A 25,022-nucleotide genomic window follows, 5' to 3' on the forward strand; every position below is an offset into this window, starting at 1 on the left:
ACAGTGGTACATCGGGTTAAGTACTTAATTCGTTCCGGAGGTCCGTTCTTAACCTGAAACTGTTCTTAACCTGAAGCACCACTTTAGCTAATGGAGCCTCCTGTTGCTGCCGCGCAATTTCTGTTCTCATCCTGAAGCAAAGTTCTTAAGCCGAGGTAATATTTCTGGGTTAGCGGAGTCTGTAACCTGAAGCGTACGTGACCTGAAGCGTATGTAACCCGAGGTACCACTGTACTTCTTTGTGTCGTCGTCCCACAACTGCCACACCCAAACCTGCACCAGCGAAGTTGCCTCATCTCCCTCCCCAAAACTTTCATCCTCCCATCCCGCCAACACCCTGGGATGCCACTCTTCCAAAACACATACACATCTTCCTCTTCCTCCTTTCTTCTTCTCTCTCACGTGCGGAAGCGGACCCCCTCCCCTTGGGACCCTTCCTGGCGGCCCTGCAGCAGCAGCCCCCCCCCCGCCCCGCTCCTTCCCGCCTCCTCCTCCTCACTCACCTCCTCGGCCTGCTTCCGCAGCGCCTTCTCCCGCTCGTACTGGGTGAGGAGCTGCTCGTTGTCGTCCCGCAGCAGCTCGAGCTCCACGCTGGTCTCCTGGCTGTGCGCGCAGACCGAGTCCAGGTTCTCCAGCACGGCCACCACCAGCGGCATCAGCTCGGCCACCACCTCCTCGTCGTAGCGCCCGATGAGCCGCTCGAACTCGCGGTAGATGGAGCCCGCCAGACCCGACACCCGCTCCGACATCATGGCCGGGCCGGGGCCGCCCGGGTCCTCCTGGTACACCACGCCGTCCGCCAGCTCCATGGCCTCGCAGCGCAGGGCAGCACGGGCCGGCCGGAGAGGAGGCGAAAAGCCCCTGGCAGGAGAAAGCAGCAGCAGAGGAGGAGCAGCAGCAGCAGCAGCACCGCCCGCCTGCCTCCCTCTGCAGCGGGGCCTTGATTACAGCTCAGCGCGAACAGGAGGGAAGCTTGGGTGACAGGCGCGCGGCACTGACCTCACCCACGGCGCCGGAGTGGAGGGAGGGGACGCGGGGCAGTGACGTGTGTCGGTGGGCGGGGGCACCGGCGCCCCTCAGCATTCGAAGAATTGGGGCGAGGGCGGGGCTAAGGCTGACTGACGTGTGGTGAGCGTGGGACTGGGCGGGGCCCCAGGACCCGGGCGTGGCCGTGGCACTGTCAGTGAGTCGGGAGAGGGAAAATAGGGCAACGTGGGAAGCTAGGCCTCCTCCGACATCCTCAGGTCCAGCCGGTGGGCTTTTTTCTTCAGGCGCAAGGGCCACAGGGATTCAAGGAGGTTTGCATCCACATAAAGAGTCACAAGAGCGTTCTGGCACCGTTTAGGATGATGACACGACAGCCCAACTTCCTCAGATGCAATCCTAAGCATGCTTCTTTGTATATAATGAAAACCTATTTATACTGGCTTTTGACCCCTTGCAAGGGGATCCCAAGAAGAAAACAAAATAGGAATTTTTCAAATTGTGTATGTGTTATGTTGTTGTGTATGTTACAGGCGACTAAGAAAATAAGATATTCAAGTCTGAAAACATTTAGGCTTCTGCTTTCTCCAGTTGCTCCGATGGGAATTAAAGGGTGCTGCCAAAAGGAAAATACAAAGAATTGTAGAATTGGAAGAGACCCCAAGGATCATCCAGTCCAACCCTTTTTCAGTGGAGGTGGTCTGTAAGGGGATTGAACCCATGACCTTGGCGTAATCAGCACCACACTCTTAACCAACTGAGCTAAATGGAACGAGTAAATTAAAAAGCATTAAAAGTCCAGCAGAATAAAAAATGTTTTTTTTGTTGCCTGCCTAAATGTAATCAGGTAGAGGACCGGTCTCACGTCTTTGTAAATGGTATCACTGAGTTTAATTATTCCAAGGTAAATGTGGCTAGGATTGCAGTAACCCTCACAATGTGTGTTTAGCCCACATTATTTATACATCATCATGCATATAACACACTATAGAATGATGTTTTGAAAATAAAGGTCTCAGCCCCAAGGTGCTTGCAATATATGTTTTGACACGGGATGAGGAAGGGAGAAAAACAAAGATAATGAGGAATGAATGTGAGCAAAATTTGGTTGGGGTTCTTTTGGCTCCTTTTGGTTGGGGTTAAAACAACAGATTCAAGAGAAAGTGGGATGATGTAAGAAACAATTAAAATCTAGTATGCTCTAAAATGTCAGAGGGCAAAAGAAAAAGGTACTAAAATACAGTTTACAGGATTTTATAAAGTATAAACAGCCAAGAACAGGAATGAACATAGCCTGTAACTTGTTAAAAACATTTACAACTGTTGTCTGTGAAGAAAATGACATGTGCTAAACGGAGTGGAGAAAAAAAGGGGGGGCCTTTTGGACTTCTGGGAAAAAGAAGAACAAGAAGAAGACTTATCTGTCTTTTTATTATTATTATTCAGAAGCAGCAGAGTGGTAGCAACAGAGGAAGGAAAATGATGGGTGTGTCCAAACTTAAGTCTTGTGATGTTCTGAATGCATTCCAGCCACTAGGTCAAGTCTGTCGCATGGGCGTGAAGCAGAGATTATGTATGTGGCAATTTCGCACTGTAGTCGGATTCTGCTTCCTTATTGCCTCTGCTGGAAACTTTCTGTGAAAACAAAACTCAGAAGTGCCAAAGGCATTATAGCCAAAACAAATTATGGTACCGATGCTGCAGAGAATTCTTTTGGGCAACTGGCGAGCTCAAATAATTTTTTTTGTTTGTTTTCTTGAATATTGAAATCTCATTCTCTAACTCTCTTAAGTTTGCTTAAGTCTTTTAAACTTTAAAGTAACCAACAGACTTTCTGACAGATAGGATTGACTTTGTCTATATCATGGGTAGGCAAACTAAGGCCCTGGGATGGTCCAGGAATCAGCGTGTTTTTATATGAGTAAAATGTGTCCTTTTATTTAAAATGCATCTCTGGGTTATTTGTGGGCCACAGGAATTCGTTCATTATTATTTTTTTCAAAATATAGTCCGGGCCCTGAGGGACAGTGGACTGACCACCTGCTGAAAAAGTTTGCTGACCCCTGGTCTATATTAATGCTTGTGCAAGCAACATTTGTTATATTAACCGTTCACATGTGTTGGTAATTTGAGCTCCCTCTACTGGTCCTGCCAGAGCACTGGATATTCATATTTTTGCTTTTCATTCAATACAGTATGTTTCTCATCACTGAATAGTTACATTTTCAAGGGAAATATCTGTAGCGCATGAGAGAGAACCTAATAAGAGAAAATGGCAACTACCTGGCTTTCCTGAAATGCCACAAACTGACCAGAAGGATATGGGATATGGGTGGGGTAGGCAGTAAAAAAAAAAAGTGCAGGGAACCCAATTCGATGTTACTACAGGCCCATTTATGCTTAGGCTTTAACTTATTTAAAGTAATGCATCACTTAATAAAGCTGCCCCAAGCTCTTTCAATGTATGTATAAAGTAAGCATTGCGGTTCCCCAAGAAGACATGACATTAAGAATCAAAGAGGCCAAGTGACTTTGGGTGATATCCAATATTGCCTTCACAGACCTGCCCTTCCTCTCTAACTCTCCCTGCAGCCCCAAATTATTTTTTCTAGACTGTCCCCCAACCCTCCAAAGCAGATTTGCAGGGCATGTGTGGTGCTGCAGTGGGGAGGAGAGGAAAGGGAAGTTCTTCTAGTAGACAGACATACTTGGATATTACCCTTTGTATTGTTTTAGATATGGGCCAATGGCCGTAATAAATCAAATCAATCAATCAATCAATCAATCAATCAATACCCTTTGCCTGCAACAACCCCAGCCAGCACACTCACCTGGAACAAAGTCCTATTGAGTTCAGTAGGGATTACCTTTGAGTAAATATGTACTGTATAGGATTGTGTTGTCAACTTTTTTACCCAGGAGTGGTTTTTTGGCTTCATTGGCACTAAGTTCATGCCAATTTTAGCATAGTTTTATTATTTAATAGTGAAGCACTTTAAAAAGCTCAGAATACATATATGTTGCTCATGGCTTATATTCCATCTAATCAAAAAGTGTGGCTTTTTCAATCATCAGCAAAGGACCCTAGTTTCACTTGCATCATGAATCAAGAGTAGAAAACAGGAAGCTCTAGGTCAGGAGGTGGATAATGGAATCTTTCATAGGTGGAGAACTTTTAAAGTTAAATAAGGCTGCTACCCTAAACATGCCTACTCAGAAGGAAGTCCCTTTGAATTCCCAGGTAACATGAACACAGATTTCCAAACAGGTTGTATATTTTTTTTCTGGGTTTTCATTTCTGATTCAGCATTAAGGGGAATTACTTATTTAACAAAATTTATACACAACTTGATTGTAAGGGGGCATCTAAGTGGTTTACAAAAATATAGAATAAAAACAATAAAATTCTTGGTAAAAAAAGTTTAAAATATATTTTAAAGCAGGCTTCCTCAACCTCGGCCCTCCAGATGTTTTGAGACTACAATTCCCAGCATCCCTGATCACTGGTCCTGCTAGCTAGGGATCATGGGAGTTGTAGCCCAAAAACATCTGGAGGGCCAAGATTGAGGAAGCCTGTTTTAAAGCATTAAAATAATATTAAAATCCACAGTAGCTTCAAAAGCTACTTCTACATCTCTGGATAGTCTTGCCTAAACAAAAATGTTTTAAGCAGGCACTGAAATGGATACAGCGCAGCTGCCTGCCTGGTATCAGGGGTACAGTTAGACAACTGTAGCTGTAGTACTTCTTCCTCTCAAGCAATGAAGCTGCTGGTTGCAAAAACTAAAATATGAGTTGCAGTAGTATCAATGACCTCAAGTGCATGTTCAGCAGAGTTTTCTGCTCACAATATTGCTGCTTGACAAGACTTAAGAAATCAACAGTGAGGGAAGTGATGAATGGAGAACAACCTTGTACATATTTCTGCAGAAGCAGCAGTTGGAAAAGAAGATTGAGGAAGCACCAATGTGCTCACACAATAATCTAGGGGTACGCGTAAATTACCTTTGATTCTTGCCTTTATTTCAAGTATATAGTTATCAGTGCTGTGCTGTAAAAGCCATTATTGCATTTTCCACTAGAGAGCAGCAAAGACTTGCAATTTATTTACAGCACCATCCTATGTATGCTTACTCAGAAATAACACTTTGTTTGGTGAGCTTACTCCTAGGTAAATCGGTATAGGGTGGAAGTATTATTGATTGATTGATTGATTGATTGATTGATTGATTGCATGCATGTAATATCACCTTTTTATCCAGACAGTTCAAGGTGCTGTGGTGCTCCCCATTCCTCATTTAATCTGCACAACAAGCCTTTGAGATCGGTTAGGCTGAGAGGCAGTGACTAGCCCAGTGTGCTTCATGGCCGAGTCAGGATTTGAATCCTTGTCTCCAACGTCCTAGTCCGATACTCTAACCACTACATCACACCCAAAGGCTGACTATGTAGAAGAATCCACAGGACTCCAAATAAAAATCAACAGGTATGGGGGTATATTAAATACCACTTGGAAGAAGTACCTTGGCATAATATGTTTTGGCTGGAGCTATAATGTGGCCTTTGGATTAATCACTTTTATTTTTCTTATTCACTCTCAATAATGCATGCTGTACCTATACATAAAGACTTTCAATCCAGTATTTTTGCATGGGCAATTTGACATAGGTGACTGTAAGGCAAGAATAAAAGCTGTCATTAAAAATCTAATGTTTGGAAATGGTTAAACATCACAGGTAGAGTGTATTTTCAAGCTGATGGCTAGCAAGTTGAATATTTACCATTTGACTTATGACTTTTAGATCATTCGTACACTGGCAACAGTGAAGGAATCAGATTGGGAGAGCACATTCCAGAAAATGCACCATGATCCCAGAATTAGCTAAGAGTATGACATTATCTAAAGATACATACCATGAGGTTCAAATTATCTGGTATGTTGCATGCGCAGAGTCTCAGTGCAAGATTTAATCTTTAAGATCATAATCATGGATCAAGGTGCTTTCCTGGCAGTCATTCACAAGGAGTATTTAAGGACATCATGCTTGGGTATGTTGATCCTACAATCCCACTGTTCCAGGAGAAGGCCAGTGCATGATATTGTCCTAATCATATGCACTCCAGCAGCAAACCAGAGACCAAGATAATACTGTTAGAAGGTAGCTATCAGCCACTCCCACAGGGTCCTTGGCATTATGTCAGTAAGAGCTGTTTGACAGTGGAACGAACTCCCTCGATAGCTTGTGGACTCTCCTTCCTCAGAGGTTTTAAAGCAGAGGTTGGATAGTCATCTGTCATGGATGCTTTAGTTGAGATTTAGTTGAGATTCCTGCATTGCAGGAGGCTGGACTAGATGAGCCTTGGGGTCCCTTCCAGCTCTATGATTCTATGTCACCTCCAGTTACCCTTGCAGAAAAAGTACCAATCCATGCCCAGTGACAGCATGGGTGTCACTCCTCCCCACATACAGAGCACAAGCACAAACCCTCCCACTAACAGGCAACAGTGCCTCCCTCTCCAATGCCGTGATTACCCAAAACTCAATAGGCTTGTGTGTAGAAATCAGAAGCTCCTCTGCCAGCAGCAGGAGTGATAGCTTGGCCCCACAATTGTGAGTGCCCGGGGCCATGCATGCCAGTGCTATGCAGTGTGCATGGCCCTGGCGCCGAAATTTGCCGGTGCCCAGCCCCTTCATGGGGAGTTTTGTGGGTGCTCGGGCCCCAGGGCCCCAGGGAGCTGGCACCTATGGCCAGCAAAGGGTTCAAAATGTGTTGGGGTGCTTCCTTTTGTTTTATCACATTGGTATAGGTAAAGGTAAAGGGACCCCTGACCATTAGGTCCAATCGTGGCCGACTCTGGGGTTGCGGCGCTCATCTCACTTTATTGGCCGAGGGAGCCGGCATACAGCTTCCGGGTCATGTGGCCAGCATGACTAAGCTGCTTCTGGTGAACCAGAGCAGCACACGGAAACTCCGTTTACCTTCCCGCCAGAGCGGTACCTATTTATCTACTTGCACTTTGACATGCTTTCGAACTGCTAGGTTGGCAGGAGCTGGGACCGAGCATCAGGAGCTAACCCCGTCAAAGGGATTCGAACCGCCGACCTTTTGATCAGCAAGTCCTAGGCTCTGTGGTTTAACCCACAGTGCCACCCGCGTCCCGCTTCCACATAGATAATGCTAATAACATTGCACATAGCATGTCTGCTCCAATTCAGCAGTAAAGAGCAGGTTTCATGGGGAAAGCACTGGGGCCAAAAAATAATAATTAAAAAAATGCTCAGACAGGGAGCTTTAAAGCACAGACCTGTGCCTAGAAATGTAGCATGAAAGCAAGTCTGGATGACCCTAGATCAGGGGCAGGTCATGCTCTAATCCAATAATAGGTCATGCTGCCAGAATAAGCAGCAGGTGGCTTTCACATAGGAGCTAATAGCCTTTCACTGCAGAAAAGGAAAGAGCAGAAAAAAATAAACAATGATTTCATTATGGTTGAAATGAAATGAGTAAAAAAACTTCTCTCTCCAAAAGTGACATGAAGGGTCTGTTCCCTCACAAGCCGGCTACCACATGGGCTGTGTACACACTATACATTTAAAGGACATTTTCCTCTTCAAATAATTCTGGGCACTGTATGTTGAGGGTTGCTGGGAATTGTAATTCTGTGAAGGGTAAACTACAGTGCCCATAATTCTTTGAGGGAAATATTGTGTTCCAAATGTGCTTTACAGGTATCGTGTACTTCTGACTCATACCTCTGTCACTTGGAAATAAATATAAAGGGTTGTATCCACTGTTTCCATTTCCTCTCCTCTCCCTCACCCCACCCCACAATATCTTCCAGAATATGCTCCAGAGGATCCCCAAGCCTGATTTTGGGGAGTGGGGAGCTGGAGGGTACAGGAGAGGAAGAAGATGAAGCACTGGATATGGCCCTCTTGGGTCTGAAGAGAGTCAAACTGCACAGTCTGCAATGGAAGACTGAATTTTGATCTGACTAGAAAAGAGGAGGCTCCTCCAAATTATTATTTATTATGTTTTTAGATATGCTGTAAACTGCCCAGAGTGGCTGGGGAAACCCAGCCAGATGGGTGAAGTATAAATAATAAAATTTATTATTATTATTATTATTATTATTATTATTATTATTATTATTCCTTCAAATCAACCTGAGTTGGGGGACAGCTAAGGACCTCTACTGTACCATTGGAAATCTGTGAATACCATAAGATATCAGGATTTGGTTGCGCTCTCCACATAAATCGGATTTATTTCTAAAAGGGTGCTTTATTACTTGGTGCCAATGGCAGCTTCAGTGGGGCATGGATTTCATCAGGACCACAGTGTGTAGGTGGAAATGGTTAATCCCCACCTCCAGATACAACTATGGTAAGCAAAAGCAATAAGGACTCTTTTTACAGTTCTGGGTGAAAAATACTGACAGATTATTAGAAATGGGAAGTCTGCATTTAGGAAAATCTGCCGTTTTAGGTTTTTCTCTCTGTTAAAATGATAGGAAGGAAATACATACACTGGATGTACAGAGAGAGAGAGAGATGGTGGTGACATTACTTTTATTAGTAGGAACAGCCACACTGAAAATGCTGGTACTTGTGTGTCTGGAATCACAGCTTGAGTGTTAAAGGGCAGAGGATAAAAGGATCAAGGGCAACCACAGGAAGGAGAAAAAAAGACCAAGGATCAATCCAATTATTGGATTAAAAGACAAATGGCAAAAGGCTGAAGTACAGTACAAATAAAGAAGAAAGCAGCGAAAGGATAAATGAGGTGAAGATACTAAAATTATATCAATACTATGCAATGTGAAAAGGTGACAACAAACAGCTTGTGAGGATGCTAAAGACGGAATAGGATCCTGGTGATTCAGGGTGCTTCCAGGCTGCTAGTTTTGAGTGGGATTCAAGAACATGGCAGCAAATTAAAGTTAATATGGTGCCTTTGCTCAACAAACCTGCTTCCCTCCAAAACTTTTTTTTCTCTCTTTGCAATAAGGAAAGTGATGGGGAAATTCACTGAAAGTATGACATCACAGTTGCTTGACATAATGTTTTATTGTAAGTTGCTTTGGGTTGCACTGGGAAAGTAAAGTAAACAACAACGTGATTAATTAATCCATTAATGGCATATAATCTCCCTGCAAATGCATCAGACTGCATGCTCAATAAATAGCTGGTGTTGTCTAGTCTCTTCACAAACTTTGTGCGTGGGAAGAAAATCAGGATGAAAATACTCCCAGTCTCTAGTAGGATTGACAAACCCTTGGGGCCAACCTGAAGTCTTGAGGTTTACCTGGTTGCTCCCCCCTCCTGGGTAACAGTGGGAAGGCTTGAAACTCCAGGTGGGTGAGAATGCCTTTAACATATCATTATTGTTATTGCTATTGTTATTCCTTCTATGTGCTGTAGAGAGAAGTGAGGGGCAGATGGGGCTGGTCAATCTGGAAAGGTGGCCCATCCAGGAAAAGGAAAACTCTGATCCTAGACCTCCGCTGCCTTGCAGGATATCTTTGGGAGAAGAAAATGCTAAGGAGTAAAGCCTACACAAATCTGGAGTGGAGTCCCCAAGATGGTTGGATGGTGCCTTGTACAGCTCCTGCTGCAAATCCTACAGCCAACTAGTGCCCAAGCATATTGCTGTGCTTTACTTTGGACCATATCAGCGAGGCCAGCAGGGGTGGCCTTGTCCTCTGGGCAGCCCAGGACCTCCATACCCACTTTTCCGAGAACACGTTTCCGAGCACAATTCAAAGTGTTGGTGCTGACCTTTAAAGCCCTAAACGGCCTTGGTCCAGTATACCTGAAGGAGCGTCTCCACCTCCATCATTCTGCCCAGACACTGAGGTCCAGCGCCAAGGGCCTTCTGGCGGTTCCCTCGCTGCGAGAAGCCAAGTTACAGGGAACCAGGCAGAGAGCCTTCTCGGTAGTGGCACCCGCCCTGTGGAACGCCCTCCCACCAGATGTCAAAGAGAACAACAACTACCAAACTTTTAGAAGATATCTTAAGGCAGCCCTGTTTTCCGAAGCTTTTAATGTTTAATAGGTTATTGTATTTTAGTGTTTTGTTGGAAGCCACCCAGAGTGGCTGGGGAAACCCAGCCACATGGGCGGGGTATAAATAATAAATTATTATTGTTATTGTTATTATTTCCAGCCTTGCACCCTGGGGAGCTTGTTGCAGTGCTGCTAACTTCACCCCCAAGGCTCTCTCAATTGTCTGTCTCAAGACAGATGGATGCCAGCAATCCAGTCTGAGAAACTTGTGGAGCAGTTTTTGAAGCCGGCGGCAGATGGCGCCCAAAGCGCCAGGAAGTTGTCCCTGCTTTGCTAATAAGCTGAAGACCTAAGGCAGCTAATGGGTATGGTGAGAAGGGAATGTACCTGAAGGAGTCCCACTGTGAGGCTGGGCTGTAGCCAGGCTGGGGGCTGTAGTAGCGACAGTGTTACCACAGCCACCAGCACGAGCGGATTCACAACGGCAGGCAGACAGGTACGGGTGCACAACTGGGTGGGAGAGATGGCTCAAGGAGACCCGGGATGCTGGGGGAAGAGACAGAGATGTCTCAGAGGTCATAAGGTGTGGCAGAAGCAGCAGTGCCGCAGAAGCTGTCAGAAAAGGGATGTGGATGACAGCGTGAGATGAAGGCAGGAGAAGGCTTATGGAATTAGTATACTTAGAGGGCAGTGTGTAGGCATTTGAGGCAGGCAGGGAAGGGTGTCTAGCAAGCACATGGGCATTTGAGAAGTCTCTGGGGAAGCGAAGTTCACCTTCGAGATCACCATGCCCCATATAGGCCTGGTCAATCACTTCAGTCTGCAGAACTAGAACTGTTACAGGGGACACACTTCAGAACTCTGCCCACTGACCACAGGTAGGTGCCTTAACTGTGCTCTTTTTGGCACATGCTTAAACCATATGTTTAGGCAAGCCTATCCAGATATGTAGAATGTTGACAAGTGTTTAAACCTTGTTTTTAGCTTACTGTTGATTTTAATTTTTTTAATGCTTTAAATGTTTTCAACTGTTTTTACTGAAAATTTAATTGTCTCATTCTTTTTGGAAACTACTTCAAGAGTTTTTTTTTTACAGTCAAGCAGTATCTATTTTTTGTAAAATGAGTAAATAATGAAATGCAGTACAATAATATAACTATAGGAAACTCTTGCTACTGAAGCTGTAGCAGAGATAGGGAACCTCTCATCAGACTCAGCTAACATAGTCAGTGGTCACAGGGGAAGATGGGATTTGGAGTCCACCGACCAACGAAGGGCCAAATGTTCTGTATCCTTGATATATATAGGGACTGGAATGGCCATCTGTAAGGGAAGCTATAGTAGAGCATTTCCTGCATACAGGTGTTGAACTAGATGACCTTTGAGGTGTATCTCTATCTATCCTATGAAAATGTGCACTTTTCTGAAAAGCTCTTTGAAGTTTAACATAATAAATATAATTTAGTAAGTATATCAGAAACATGTAGCCTATAAATGCTTATAAGGTTGCATACTGTTTACAGTAAAATGACTATCAATCAATCAATCAATCAATCAATCAGTAAAGTGTACAAAAACTTGATGTGTAACTACTCTGATCCTAAAAACACCAAATTGAAAATAAGGTTTCTGTTAGTTTCAGTTGGTACGAACAGTGAAATACATAATCCTCATTCAGGCATTAGGTCTTGTATGCAATATGGCCCCTCCGTATTACTTGGAAAGTGAAATTGCCATGTTTCAAGTTGAACAATTGTAACTAGTATCTTGGTCCTTGTGGGGGGATAACTTTCACATTTATCTGCTCAGTGTCGTAATTGTGTTATGAGAACATATGGATATGCCTGTAAAACCAGATACAAGTTATGAACCAGGCTTTATCCATTTTCTTTATGCCAAATCTCAGTTGCTGTGTAACTTGGAGTACACCTGTAATATAACTCCTTTCTAACTGACTGTAATGTTTCTATATTCTTCAGTGCTAAACTGACTGTATATGCAGCTATTAGGCACATTTGTGGGACCACTGCTGTGCTGGTTATCCTCTGATGTAAGATGAATAGTGTGTGTATACTGCGCCTAATCCACTTAACTGATGGGTTGTCCTCAGTCTAATACTGCATAATGCTGCAACAGACTGAGACTTTTTAAACCCTCCAGACTTCTGCCATAGCAGGATTTAGATCTTGATCATATCGCTGCTTTCCTATTGCAGTAGGACAATGGCTTCAGTTGCTGAGCGGACTTTCATCGCCATCAAGCCTGACGGAGTACAGCGGGGCTTGGTGGGAGAAATTATCAAGCGATTTGAAAGGAAGGGATTCAAACTGGTAGCCATGAAATTCATGCATGTAAGTTTCTGTCGAGGTATTGCCAAGCATTGTTATTCTGTTGCAGAATTGCCATGCATTGTTTATCGGTCTGTTGTGTCAAAGCGGACTCTGAACAGAAATAAATTTGAAGTAGTCAGTTTTGAACTGCAGCACATTGCAGCCTCCATAGCTACGACCCCAAGGAGAGTCCACAAATATAGGTGGCTGGGTTGATGACCTGTCAATCAACCTATACATACCCCTCAGCAGTACATAGCATAATATCCAGTTCATTGCATACAGAGTGCATTATGGTGCAATGCCTAGAACCCTGGCCAAGGGTGGTGTAGTGGTTAGCATGTTGGAGAGACCCGGGTTCAGACCCCCAATGAGACATTTGTAGTGACTACAATGATTTGCATAGTTACCTGAGGAAAATCTCCATTGAACTCAGTGCTGCTTACTTCCGACAGCATAGGTTCAACTTCTAAAACTCACTGAACTGTAAGTTTAATAGGAATGCAAACAGTTTTGCAAATAAATGTTTCCATTGATACTGCTAGCACAAAGTATTCACCCCTCCAAGGAAGAAGTACCCTCCCAAAAAGAAAGAAGAATCTGCTTGATTCTCAGACTTCCTCTATATTAATCCTTATTCACTGATTTCCTCTATATTAATATGTCACAAACTGTAGTAAAATTCAAAAGCCTCCTTATCACCTCATTCACTTGCCAGAGGGTCTGTCAATTACCCTGGAATTTTGGCCGCTATTGTTATGATTCTTGCTCTGAAAGAAATGTTCTGGAACTGTGCTGTAGCCCCATTTCTTTCCTGCTCCACTACACCACTGATCCAGTATTTTACAATATAACTTAATATTTTGGATCCTTTCCAATATCTAGCAGAAAGTAAAGCCACGCTGAGTACTCTAATTTTAGTAAGCAGCTGTCCTTAGTCGGAAAGGTGTGTCCTTAGAGGTATATTTTAAAGTTAATGCCTCAGATTTTCTGGGAGGTGCAAATGCGTTGTTCAATTAACTTGAGTGGAAATCATCTTGCCGAATGAACCAAAATAAATATTGTTTAAAATCTGTACTAGCCAGCTAAACCAATATTGTAATAAAGTGCTAGGGCCAATATTTGACAAGCAAGCGTGCAATTTAAGGATTAATACTACTCTTGTAGTTAATTTTATTTGACATAAGATGCTCTTAAGTTCTTATGCTAAGCATTTTATTCCTGCAGGCCTCTGAAGATCTTCTCAGTGAACACTACAGTGACCTGAAAGATAGGCCATTCTTTGCTGGGCTAGTTAAATATATGCACTCTGGACCTGTTGTAGCCATGGTAAGTCTTCAGCAAATAACCTTGATTTCTTTAAAAAGCAAATGAACTTTATGCAGCAAGCACTGAGAAAAGAGATGAAGTTTGGTTGCATCTTCAGAATACAGTATATGCTATATGTATTCTTGTGGAAGGAAACAAAACAATATGATTGTTCTAAACCTCTGAATAATAATAATAATAATAATAATAATAATAATAATAATAATAATAATAATAATAATATAAAAAAACAACCTCTGATACTAATAATGGACAAGGCCACAATATCACTAAGAGCCTAACTTCTACATTTTTATGTGGATGTGCTTCCATTCCTTAAATAGAATAAAAATTAAATAATGCCCAGATTCAAAATATGATTAACAAATGTAACACAATGTGATTGCCTAAATAGAAAGTAAAGTTCTAAGCAAAGACTGCCATTTTAATATATTTTCAAATGGAGAATTCAGAGTTAGCAATATTAGTACTACCAATCATGATAATTAATTAAATTTGTATATCATCCTCCAGCCAAAGATTGCAGGGAAGTTCACGACACAAAAATACAAAATGAGAACACAAAACGCATAATGAGAACAAAAACCAACCAATAACGCCCTCCCACAAACACGTTTAAAAGGGCATGGAATGTTAATCAGCCAAAGGCCAATTAATTGATCTAATTGTAACCCCAGATCTTTGAAAGGTTGGCAAACTATGGCCCCATTTAGATAACCACTATTAGAATCTTATCGTCACATAGCAATGAAATAAAAATAAGCAGTCATCATAGCAACTACACAGGTTACATGTGCAAAACTGCACTGTTGCCTTGGGATAACTCCCATCGTCCCATAGCAATTGCTCGTTAAAAGTAGCAACTGTGCAGCAATATTAACGAGTGTAAAAAAAACCCCTCCCAAACCTCTATCTTCTTCTAGATGAGCAAGGCCTGCGAGAATTACAAAAATAGCTGCCTTCCCTTCAGTGCTTTGTCCAAGCTCTGATGCTGCCGTTGTCACAGCATCTTGCTACCTGAGAGATGAAAACTGCATCTTATGCCCAGACCATCCTAGGCTCTGCCATCTCTCGGTTCTAACAGTCTGTCCATACTTGATAATTCACAATGGATGCAGGCATCCAAATTATGACTGTGGGTGGGCATGGTGGAGAGCTGGAGAGACTCAAGGATATAGAAATCAGACCCAGCCACAGTTTATGTGCTTCTGTATAAGTCAAAGCGTACACCTGGAGTTAGGGGCCTGCTTGAATTAACAGTTTTTGAATGGAAATAGATCTGTAAATGTACTCTGGAATCTGCAGTGTAAGCCTCTTACATCTACATGTTCAAATTAACCCCAATCGTTTGGTTCAGATTCTACAAAACGGTACTGCCACTGTACAGTTCAATTCCTTATCCCCCCCCCCTTGTTGTAAAAGTGGATAAGCACCCATCAGCAACAAAAACTGCTGGCAGATTTGAGCAACATGTCTTCTTGCTAATTGTGAAACTATCTATATGCTAAGCACTTTAAGATTATATTGGAATAAAGCAATGAGTTTGAAAGGTGCTACAAGCAATAGGGGTTGAAAACAATGTCAAACATTATTTTTTCTTTAGCACTATACTTGCATTGGCCCATAATGTAGTATTTTGCCTGTACTAGTTTAGAAAAAATTGGTGTTTTACTGTCTGAGAAGAGGAGGAACAAACTTCCTTCAGATAAAATACACAAAATGAAACGTTCACAAGATAGCAGAGCTTTTATGACATGATGGTTTGTTTACTTTTCACACACACACATTATTTAAGGGACTACATGAGCACGTTATTTATGTTTGAGTGGTAATTAGAGAAAAATCTAAAATGTGTGTCTGACTTGTTAGCCCTCCATTAGTGCAATGGGGAAAACATTTGCTGCTTTGAGATTCTAAACTACCGTATGCCAACATTATGTTCAGAGGAGGGATGCAATGGAATGCCTGTGGAGTCATACCTTGGTTGATGAACGCCTTTGTTGACGAACTCAGACATTTTGGCTCCTGAATGCCGCAAACTCGAAAGTGAGTGTTCAGGTTTGTGAACGTTCTTTGGAACCCGAACGTCCGTTTTGGCTGTCGGCATTGTTTCCGGGGCCAATCAGCCAATTGGAGGCCGTGCCTTTGTTTGCAATTGTTTTGGAAGTTGAACCGACTTCCGGAATGGATTCCGTTCGTCAACCAAGGTACAACTGTAAATGTTCATTTATGCATCTGTGGCCAGAGAGAGAGAGAAACGGAAGATGTTGTTTGCTGTGTATCATTGTAAAATTTGTCACTTACTGGTTAGTAGGGATAATATGTTACACATAAGGTATCATGTTTTCTCTAGCACAGTGTTTCCCAACCGGTGTTCCGCGGCACACTAGTGTGCCGTGAGACATCGGCTGGTGTGCCGTGGGAGGGAGGCGGGCGAGTCGGGCGGTGAGAGGCGGCGGCGGCAAGGATCCGCGTCGAGCCGGGGGCGGCTCCGCGGTGGTGGTGCCGAGCGGCGGGGCAGCGCGTGCAAATGGAGGAGCGCGAGACAGCGGAGGAGGAGGAGGCCGGCGGCCGGCATGTCCGGGCAGCAGCAGCAACAACAGCAGCAGCAACTCCCGCCGCCGCCCCCTCCTCCGCCCGCTATCGCCGCCACCACCACAACAGCCGCCACCGCCTCAGCTGCCGCCGTCCCTCAGTCCCTCGCTCTGCTGCCTCCCCACCCCCACCCCCAAAGCTTGGAGGTTCCCCGGCAAGGCGGAGGGAAAAAAAGTGAAAACTTTCACTTTCGTGCGTCCCTCCCGGCGTGACGCTGCGCGCTGACGTCACGGGGCAGTAATGGTGGTGTGCCGCGAGATTTTTTTGATTAAACAGGTGTGCCGTTGCCCAAAAAAGGTGGGGAAACACTGCTCTAGCAGTCCAATACAGTGGTACCTCTGGTTACAGACACTTCAGGTTACAGACTCCGCTAACCCAGAAATATTACCTCGGGTTAAGAACTTTGCTTCAGGATGAGAACAGAAATTGTACGGCGGCAACGGGAGGCCCCATTAGCTAAAGTGGTACCTCAGGTTAAGAACAGTTTCAGCTTAAGAACAGACCTCCAGAATGAATTAAGTTCTTAACCCGAGGTACCACTGTAGATGAGATAATAAAATTATCACACAAGTTGGGATCCAATGTGTTGGGGATCGCCTCTGTTAAAAGGTATCCCTCTACCTGAAAATTTGCATTTTTGTGATGGCTATTGGTGTTTAGCAAAGAAATTTGGCTGGCTGACTCACCAATATACACAATGTAGCAGCACTCAGCCACAAAAGCAGAAGGGGATTCCCCCCCCCCCTCCACAGGCTACCAAATGAAATAGAATAGCTCACAGCCAGAGGAAACTGTACTGGATGGAACAGATGGACCAGTGGTCTTGCTAAGTAAGAGCCAGCTTCATGTGTTCCTGTGAGCAACACATGCATTCTGGCCATCTAAGTCCCATGAGAACAGTGGGGCTTAAATGGGCATAATGCTATACTGTACTTGGTTCTGGTCACGGTCCATACAGGCCTAAGGAAAGCTTCAAAGCTTAATTAGTTACAACCAAATTCTATTAATTACAGCTGAGTCAAAATTTCTCATAAGACATTTTTCTGATAAATCTTCTGAATTCATTCCTTTTTCTCACCCTAGAAGAAGGCCACTTAATACCATTTCCCCAAATTTCCTCAAGCATTTTATAATGACAGCCTTTTGTTTGTTTCACAATGTCCCAGAACTATGGATAGATAATCTAGGGAATTATGGAGGGTGTAAAATGGTGACCAGGCTACCAACCCAGAAAAAAAAAAAGATTTTAAAAAAGATTTAGGTTAAAATATTGAAACTGTGCTAAATTACACTGCTAGTGGGAAGCCATACCCTTAAGCAAATGTTGGAAAAATTCTCCCCCTCCCCTTGGAAGAATTTTGTGAAATGGTCCCCTGCTTTTTCCTCTGTCCACTGATGGGGTAAATTCCGAGAGGCCGTTTGCACACTGCTGTCTTATTCACACGGTGGTGGAGTTGGTGAGAATATTGTGATATAATGACTTTTACTCTTTTACTGCAACAATCGTTTTAATCTCAGTTCTTTGGTTGTTCAAGGTATGGCAAGGCCTCAATGTAGTTAAGACCGGAAGAGTAATGCTGGGAGAAACTAATCCTGCAGATTCCAAACCTGGCACAATTCGTGGTGACTTCTGTGTGCAAGTTGGCAGGTAAATTCCGAATTGACGTCTTACAAAATGGAATTGCTAACTAGTTCTAGTCTACATGCAGTTAGGATACAAATATTATTATTATTATTATTATTATTATTATTATTATTATTATTATTATTATTATTATTATTATTACCGTACAGTACTTTTCTGTGTATTAGACAAGGATTTTCTCGATGAAGTAATGTATAAAAATAGGGGTCATCTTATACATGGGTAGTTCAGAGGGGGGGTGGGGGATTGGTTGCTGCCGCGAGCAGGAGACTGTCAGCGACGGTAGTGCATGTGATAAGTGTCTGCATCAAGGGCTTTTATTGATTGGGCGGGCGATAGGCAGCCTCTGGGGGTGAGCGGTCAGATGTTTGTTGGCTTCTGGAAGTGTTGTTTAGGCGGGTGAGTGAGCAATCCCCTCCCCCCCAAAAGCAACCCTGGGCAATCCTCCCCCCAAAATGCTCAACAACTCTGTGCAAAGAGTTATACACGGGGGCGTGTTATACACAGAAAAACATGGTACTACTACTACTACAGTCATACTTGGTTTTCGAACAGCTTACGGTAGTTCTCAAACATTTTGGCTCCCAAACACTGCAAACCCGGAAGTGACTGTTCCGGTTCGTGAACTATTTTTGGAAGCCGAACATTCGATGGGGCTTCCATGGCTTCTGATTGGCTGCAGGAGCTTCCTGCAGCCAATCAGAAGCCGCACTTTGGTTTCGAAACGTTTTGGAAGTCAAACAGACTTCCGGAACAGATTCCGTTTGACTTCCAAGGTACAACTGTATTTTTAAAAAGACATTTGGAGTGTAAATTAATAGTTATGACCTGAACAGCTGGTGCTTCTCATAGTAGCTTCCCAACATTACAGCAAGCCTAACAAGCCCCTGCTTCTTTTGCCTTTTTCATTATCTCAGTGCCTGTCTTTGCCATAGTTCCTCCTGCCACATTTCCTTATGCTACTGCATGTGATGGCCTTGGGGCAGCACAGGTTATGAAGAGAGGCTGGCCTGCTAAAAGCATCAAACACTGCTGTTGTAGCACCTCAGAGTTCCTTTACAAAGAATACATTGTGTGATATTGTTTTTTCCTTTGAGCGCCATAGCCTTGTCTAACAAGTAGTATTATAAAAACTTTGGACTGTGGTTTAAATTTAAGACTTGGAAACTTTGCGCACAGTTTAATATGCTGCCCCTGTGGGAAATAAACACTTTGTCTTAGGAGGGTGCAAAGGAGTGGAAAAGAAATAGCTTGTTATAGTAGCAAACAATTACTGAAACACAAGGGTTTCACGTTACATCCAGCAAAGTCACTTCTCTGTTGCAGTATATGCACAATTACGGTAATATGGGGGGAGGGGTTATTGTCCATTTGTCAAAACGTAACAGCCAATAAAACTATTATTTCTATGTTTTTCTGTTTGATTAGTATAATCAAATTTTTTTCAACTTTATTGCCCTTTCAGAAATATAATTCATGGCAGTGACTCTGTAGAAAATGCTGAGATTGAAATCAACCTATGGTTCACACCAGAAGAAATTGTCGACTACACAAGCTGTGAGCACCCATGGATCTATGATTAAAAACTTGTGTATTCCTTTGTTATGTTTATCTGGAAACAGTTCCTACCTCCAATATCCTCTAAAATTGTTTCCCCAAATGCCCTGTATGATTTATAAATGTTAATTGTATTTGTTGTGCTGACTGAAGATTTTATTTAACTAAACTGGAATATACTTTTATTCATTAGAAAAGGAAATGGGGTGAGGGCTGTTGAAGAAGAGAACACACTTTTGTTCTCCTTCAGCAGTTATCAAACGCACATGCTTAATTTTATTATATTTACTGTACTCAATGGAGTCAACCATTACTTTAGGTTGTTCATATTTATGAGTTTGCAAGATGAGAAGGGCTGTTTAGGGCAGCCCTGTTTAGGGAAGCTTTTAATATTTAACAGACTATTGTATTTTAATATTTTGTTGGAAGCTGCCCAGAGTGGCTGAGGAAACCCAGCCAGATGGGCGGGGTATAAATAATAAATTATTATTATTATTATTATTATTATTATTATTATTATTATTATTACTACTACTACTACTACTACTACTACTACTACCACTACTATTATGAGAAGCTATTGTATACAAACCATTTGCCACTGAATACGTTACACAAGTGATAAATAACATACTCCCTGAATGGATCAGCAGAGTGGCTATTCTGTTTCACCTTAAAATGCCAGGTCATGAATGCAGCAATGCAAAACATTACACTACAGTGTAATTTAAATATGGTGTAATCACAGCATATTGAATACTTATAGAATGTAATCTATTTGATTGATTGATTTCATAAAATTTATATACCACCTGATTGTAAAGAAAACAACCCTCAAAATGGTTTACAAAAAGAATAAAGCAATGAAATTATCAGTAAAAACAATTATTTAAAACATACAAAAAACTAAAAACAGATTAAAACACACACCAACATTCTAGATATCTGGGTAGGTGCCAAAAGTGCACAGTGAACGTGCTTGTCTGATATCAAAAGGCAGGGAGTTCCAAAGTGTAGATGCTGCCACACTAAAATATTGAGTGCCAGTTCTACAGACTGAAGTGGTTGAATTCGCATATAAGGTGATCTTGCAGGTAGACTGGTCCCCAGTTGCTAAGGGCTTTATATACTAACAATTTGAACCTGGCCCGGTAGCAAATTGGCACTGAACACAGGTGTTATGTGCTGGCAAAGTCTCACCCTTATCAGCAATCGTGCAGCAGCACAAGAGTACATTGCAGTAATCCAGCCTTGAAGTAACCAATACCTGGACTACTGTGACCAAGCTTTCCTGGTCCAGGAATGGGTGTAGCTGTTGTACCAATTGCAGCTAGTAAAAGGCACTGAGGCTACCTGAACCTCAAGTGACAGAACTGGATTCAGAAGCACCCCAAAGCTTTGAACCTCTTCCTTCAGGGGGAGTACAATCCAATCAGGGCAGGCAATTGACCCAATTTCTCAGACATGGGAGTTACTCACCCACAGTGCCTCCATCTTGCCAGGGTCCAAGCTGAGCTTGTTTTCCCTCATCCATCTCACCACTGCATCCAAGCAACAGCCCAGAGCCTGTATGGCCTCTCCTAATTCAGATGTTATAGAGAAATAGAGCTGAGTTATGTTATGGAGAAATAGACCCTGTCCTAAAACTCCCAATGACTGCTCCCAGTGGCTTCATGTAAATAGTAAATAGCATTGGAAATAAGATGACTGTCGTGTGGCAGCCCATAACATAGCTGCCCAGGGAGCCGAAAAGCACTTTCCCAATGCTACTCTCTGGACTCTGTCCCAAAAGCAGGATTGGAACCACTAGAATACTGTGGTCCCAATTCCCATTCCCCAGAGCCAGTCCAGAGGGATTCCGTGGTGAATGGTAGCTGACAAGAGATCAAGAAGCAAGGTCACACTCTCCCTGTCCCGCTCTCTGCAAAGGTCATCCATCAGGGCGACCAAGGGAGACTCAGGGCCCTGACCAGCTATTTGTAACTAGTTGATAGTTGCTCTAGCCGAAGGGGTCCAGAGTCAATTTCTTTAGGAGCTGCCACAATTTAGGAGTTGCCCCTTTCAAGGCAGCAGGGATGATCCCTCATACAATGAAGTGTTAACTACACTCTAGACCCAACCAGTCAGCTGCCCTCTGCTAGAATTAGTAAGCCAGGAGGGACAGGGGTCAAGGGGACATGTGGTCAGATGTACTGCTGCCAGCACCTTGCCCACATCAGCGGATTGCGTAAGCTGACAGTGTTCCCACAAGACATCCTCAATAGCGGCACTGGATAAAACTTAATTGTAACAAATATTAGCAAATTTTAAATGTTGGTTTTGCTTCTAGTGGATACACATGGGTTGCGGTATCAATTTGAAAATAAAGCTTTATACAGATGGTTATTAAACTCTTTTATCCCCTCTAATTCTAACTCTGCTCATAGGCCATTTTAAGGCAAGATTAGTATAGATGCTTATGAAATGCATTATGAGAAAAGGCGATTAATACGAGGGACATTCACTAAGCTGTGCCTCCCGTCACTCATTTATATTACTGTTTGTTGTTGGAAAGGAAGGCATTGTACAGCATAGCTTCTTAATTCTGTTGAGCTTCATTACATCTGCTTACATGTTTCCTTATCTTGATTACATGAGCTACAAAAACTTAATTCACATTATGTATCACAGTTAAGAAAGCAGACAGGCTGCTCTACAGCAGGATTGGCTTGTACGTTTGAAAGCTCAGATCATGAATTATAATTTCTCAACTCTGAGCATAAGAAATCGCCTTACACCAGGTCATTCCAGTAGTGTCTCCTCTGACTGGTAGTGGCTCTCCAAAGTACTGACAGAGGTCTCTTCCATCATCTGCCAGCTGGGATCTTCAGCACATGAAATCATGAGCAGTCCTCCCCAAAACTACCGTATTTTTCGCTCTATAGGACGCACTTTTCCCCCTTCAAAAATGAAGGGGAAATGTGTGTGCGTCCTATGGAGCGAAGACGCCATAGCCCCGCGACCCTCTCCCGACTGGAGAGGTGACACGCGGCTATGGCAGGAACCTCTACAGCCCCGTGTCACCTCTCCAGCCGGGAGAGCACGCGCACGGGGCTAAAGCAGCCCCCCGCGACCCTCTCCCGGCTGGAGAGGTGACGCGCGGCTATGGCAGGAGCCTCTATAGCCGCGCGTCACCTCCCCAGCCGGAAGAGCGCGTGCGGGGAGTGTCTGCAAGCCTCGCGCACCCGGCAGGAGGTCCCACCGGGTGCGCGAGGCTTGGGGCGGCAGCCTGTCGCCCGAAGCACGGGGAGCCCTCGGGAGGGCTCCCCCTGCTTCGGGCGAGTGTCTGCAAGCCTCGCGCACCCGGCAGGAGGTCCCACCGGGTGCGCGAGGCTTGGGGCGGCAGCGGACTGCTTGCGCGCACCTAGAAGCTTGGGGCGCGCTGAGCTCAGCACGCCCCAAGCTCCTGGTGTAGCGCAGCGATCCGCTAGCCCTGGGAGAGCCCCGCGGCTCTCCCAAGACTAGCGGACTGCTTGCGCGCACCTAGAAGCTTGGGGCGCGCTGAGCTCAGCACGCCCCAAGCTCCTGGCGTAGCGCAGCGATCCGCTAGCCCTGGGAGAGCCCCGCGGCTCTCCCAAGGCTAGCGGACTGCTTGCCCGCACCTAGAAGCTTGGGGCGCGCTGAGCTCAGCACGCCCCAAGCTTCTAGGTGCGGGCAAGCAGTCCGCTGCCGCCCCAAGCCTCGCGCACCCGGTGGAACCTCCTGCCGGGTGCGCGAGGCTTGGGGCGGCAGCGGACTGCTTGCGCGCACCTAGAAGCTTGGGGCGCGCTGCTTCTAGGTGCGGGCAAGCAGTCCGCTGCCGCCCCAAGCCTCGCGCACCCGGTGGGACCTCCTGCCGGGTGCGCGAGGCTTGGGGCGGCAGCGGACTGCTTGCGCGCACCTAGAAGCTTGGGGCGCGCTGCTTCTAGGTGCGGGCAAGCAGTCCGCTGCCGCCCCAAGCCTCGCGCACCCGGTGGGACCTCCTGCCGGGTGCGCGAGGCTTGGGGCGGCAGCGGACTGCTTGCGCGCACCTAGAAGCTTGGGGCGCGCTGAGCTCAGCACGCCCCAAGCTCCTGGATTAGCGCAGGGGTCCGCTAGCCCTGGGAGAGGCGCCCGGCTCTCCCACGCTAGCGGAGACCTTGCCGGCACGCAGAAGCTTGGGGCGCGCTGAGCTCCGCACGCCCCAAGCTCCTGGTGTAGCGCAGCGCACCTGGGGGGGAAATAAATTTTTTTCCCTTTATTTCCCCCCCAAAAATCTAGGTGCGTCTTATGGGCCGGTGCGTCTTATGGTGCGAAAAATACGGTATGTTCCTTTCCACAGTGCAAACCCCAGTTTAGCATGTTTAATGATCAAATACATAGGATTGTTTATTTTCTCCACAAGACTTAAAAGTAGCTGAAGATCCACCTGAACTGGACCCAGGCTACAGCACTGCAAGAAAGGGTGCTAACACTTTTGCCTGCCCAGTTTCCCCACTAGAAATTACATCCATGAAGCTGGTATTAGTATTGGTGGTGGGGGATGGGTATCCTTATTACATGTTCCTGCCTCAACTGGTGTTAATAGCATCTTTTGCAGGAGAGGGGAAGAGATTTTCAGCAAGGATATTGTGAAAAATAACTTCTGTCCTGAGGGCCTAATCTACTTGGGGGGGTGTGTGGGTTCCTTTAACTATTGGTAGGTGCAAGAGAAGTAATGGATCTCCTTTGTAAATAAGTCAGTTTGGGGAGTGATTGGAGGAAGTGGTTAAAGGCTGCAACATGTTAATGGGAGCAAAAATACCTCATGAAATTATTACACTGAGAAGCCTGTGATATTGTGGAAAGCAAAGTACATGCTTGGGCTTGGTGGAAAAAGCAAAGCACATCATAGCACAGTTTACATGTTCTTGGCAAAAAGGCAGAGGACTTTAAGTTGTGTTGTTTAAAAAATGGGAATCCCAGACAGTCTGCTACAAAACATGTTTTATCTGATTTTATCAGCTTCCCCTCTGCATCAGAGAGGCAGGCTTGTACTGATGGGCTCTCCCTAGCTAGAGCAGGTGGAGAACCTTTTAGGATCCACGGGCCAGATCTTTATCAGGATCTGCCTCACAGGCCAAATCTGACAGGTGGGAAGGAGCACCCACCTGTCAAAATCCCTATCCGCTCCCATCAGCCCTCTGGCCCCATGCAGATTAAAATCCCTTCCTTGTATCCAATAGAGTAGTCCTGTTGTTACCTACGAACGTGACTGAGGCTCCAGCCCCATCCCCACTTCCCTGGAAGCAAGCCCCACTGAATTCTATAGGACTTACTTCTAAGTAGCGGGCACGATTAGGGTTGCCCTATATAACTCAGGTCCATTCATTTCAACGAGTTCTGAGGATAAGCAATCTCCGGGTTGCTTTGTGCTGTACTGTATATTGTTCAGACTGTTTCCTCCACTGACTGGAGTGGAGAAAACACAGAAATGCTGCTGGCATGCTTTCCCCCTCCAACTTGGGATCCTGGGGCGAGGCGGGGAACCACCATCTGCTCAGATTGCAAAAACCAAAGCGGCGGCGAGGGACCT

At 44.6% G+C, this 25,022-nt stretch overlaps 2 protein-coding genes across 9 annotated transcripts in view; one reads left to right on the forward strand and one right to left on the reverse strand.

Moving 5' to 3' along the window:
- Positions 1–956, reverse strand: part of SPAG9 (sperm associated antigen 9) — a 72,153-nt gene extending 71,197 nt beyond the window's left edge. For all 4 annotated transcript variants that reach the window (XM_081184530.1, XM_081184528.1, XM_081184529.1 and 1 more), the window contains exon 1: positions 504–956. In XM_081184530.1, the coding sequence (XP_081040656.1) occupies positions 504–809 (306 nt within the window). In that variant the 5' untranslated portion in view covers positions 810–956. The remainder of the gene's footprint in view (positions 1–503) is intronic.
- Positions 957–1,121: 165 nt separating this feature from the next.
- Positions 1,122–19,937, forward strand: NME1 (NME/NM23 nucleoside diphosphate kinase 1). 5 transcript variants are annotated; one of them, XM_081184682.1, is made up of 6 exons: positions 1,122–1,253; positions 4,060–4,225; positions 12,210–12,345; positions 13,552–13,653; positions 17,784–17,896; positions 19,359–19,937. In XM_081184682.1, exons 3-6 carry the CDS (start codon positions 12,217–12,219, stop codon positions 19,474–19,476), a joined length of 462 nt encoding a protein of 153 aa, XP_081040808.1. In that variant the 5' UTR covers positions 1,122–1,253; positions 4,060–4,225; positions 12,210–12,216; the 3' UTR covers positions 19,477–19,937. The 5 variants fall into 5 exon arrangements, with proteins under 5 accessions (XP_081040808.1, XP_081040810.1, XP_081040809.1 ...); XM_081184684.1 differs by lacking the exon at positions 4,060–4,225; XM_081184683.1 differs by lacking the exons at positions 1,122–1,253; positions 4,060–4,225 and adding an exon at positions 8,134–9,342.
- The last annotated feature ends 5,085 nt before the right edge of the window (positions 19,938–25,022 follow it).

The sequence above is a fragment of the Podarcis bocagei genome (genome assembly GCF_964188305.1).
Source record: "Podarcis bocagei genome assembly, chromosome: 2".
Lineage (NCBI taxonomy): Eukaryota > Metazoa > Chordata > Lepidosauria > Squamata > Lacertidae > Podarcis > Podarcis bocagei.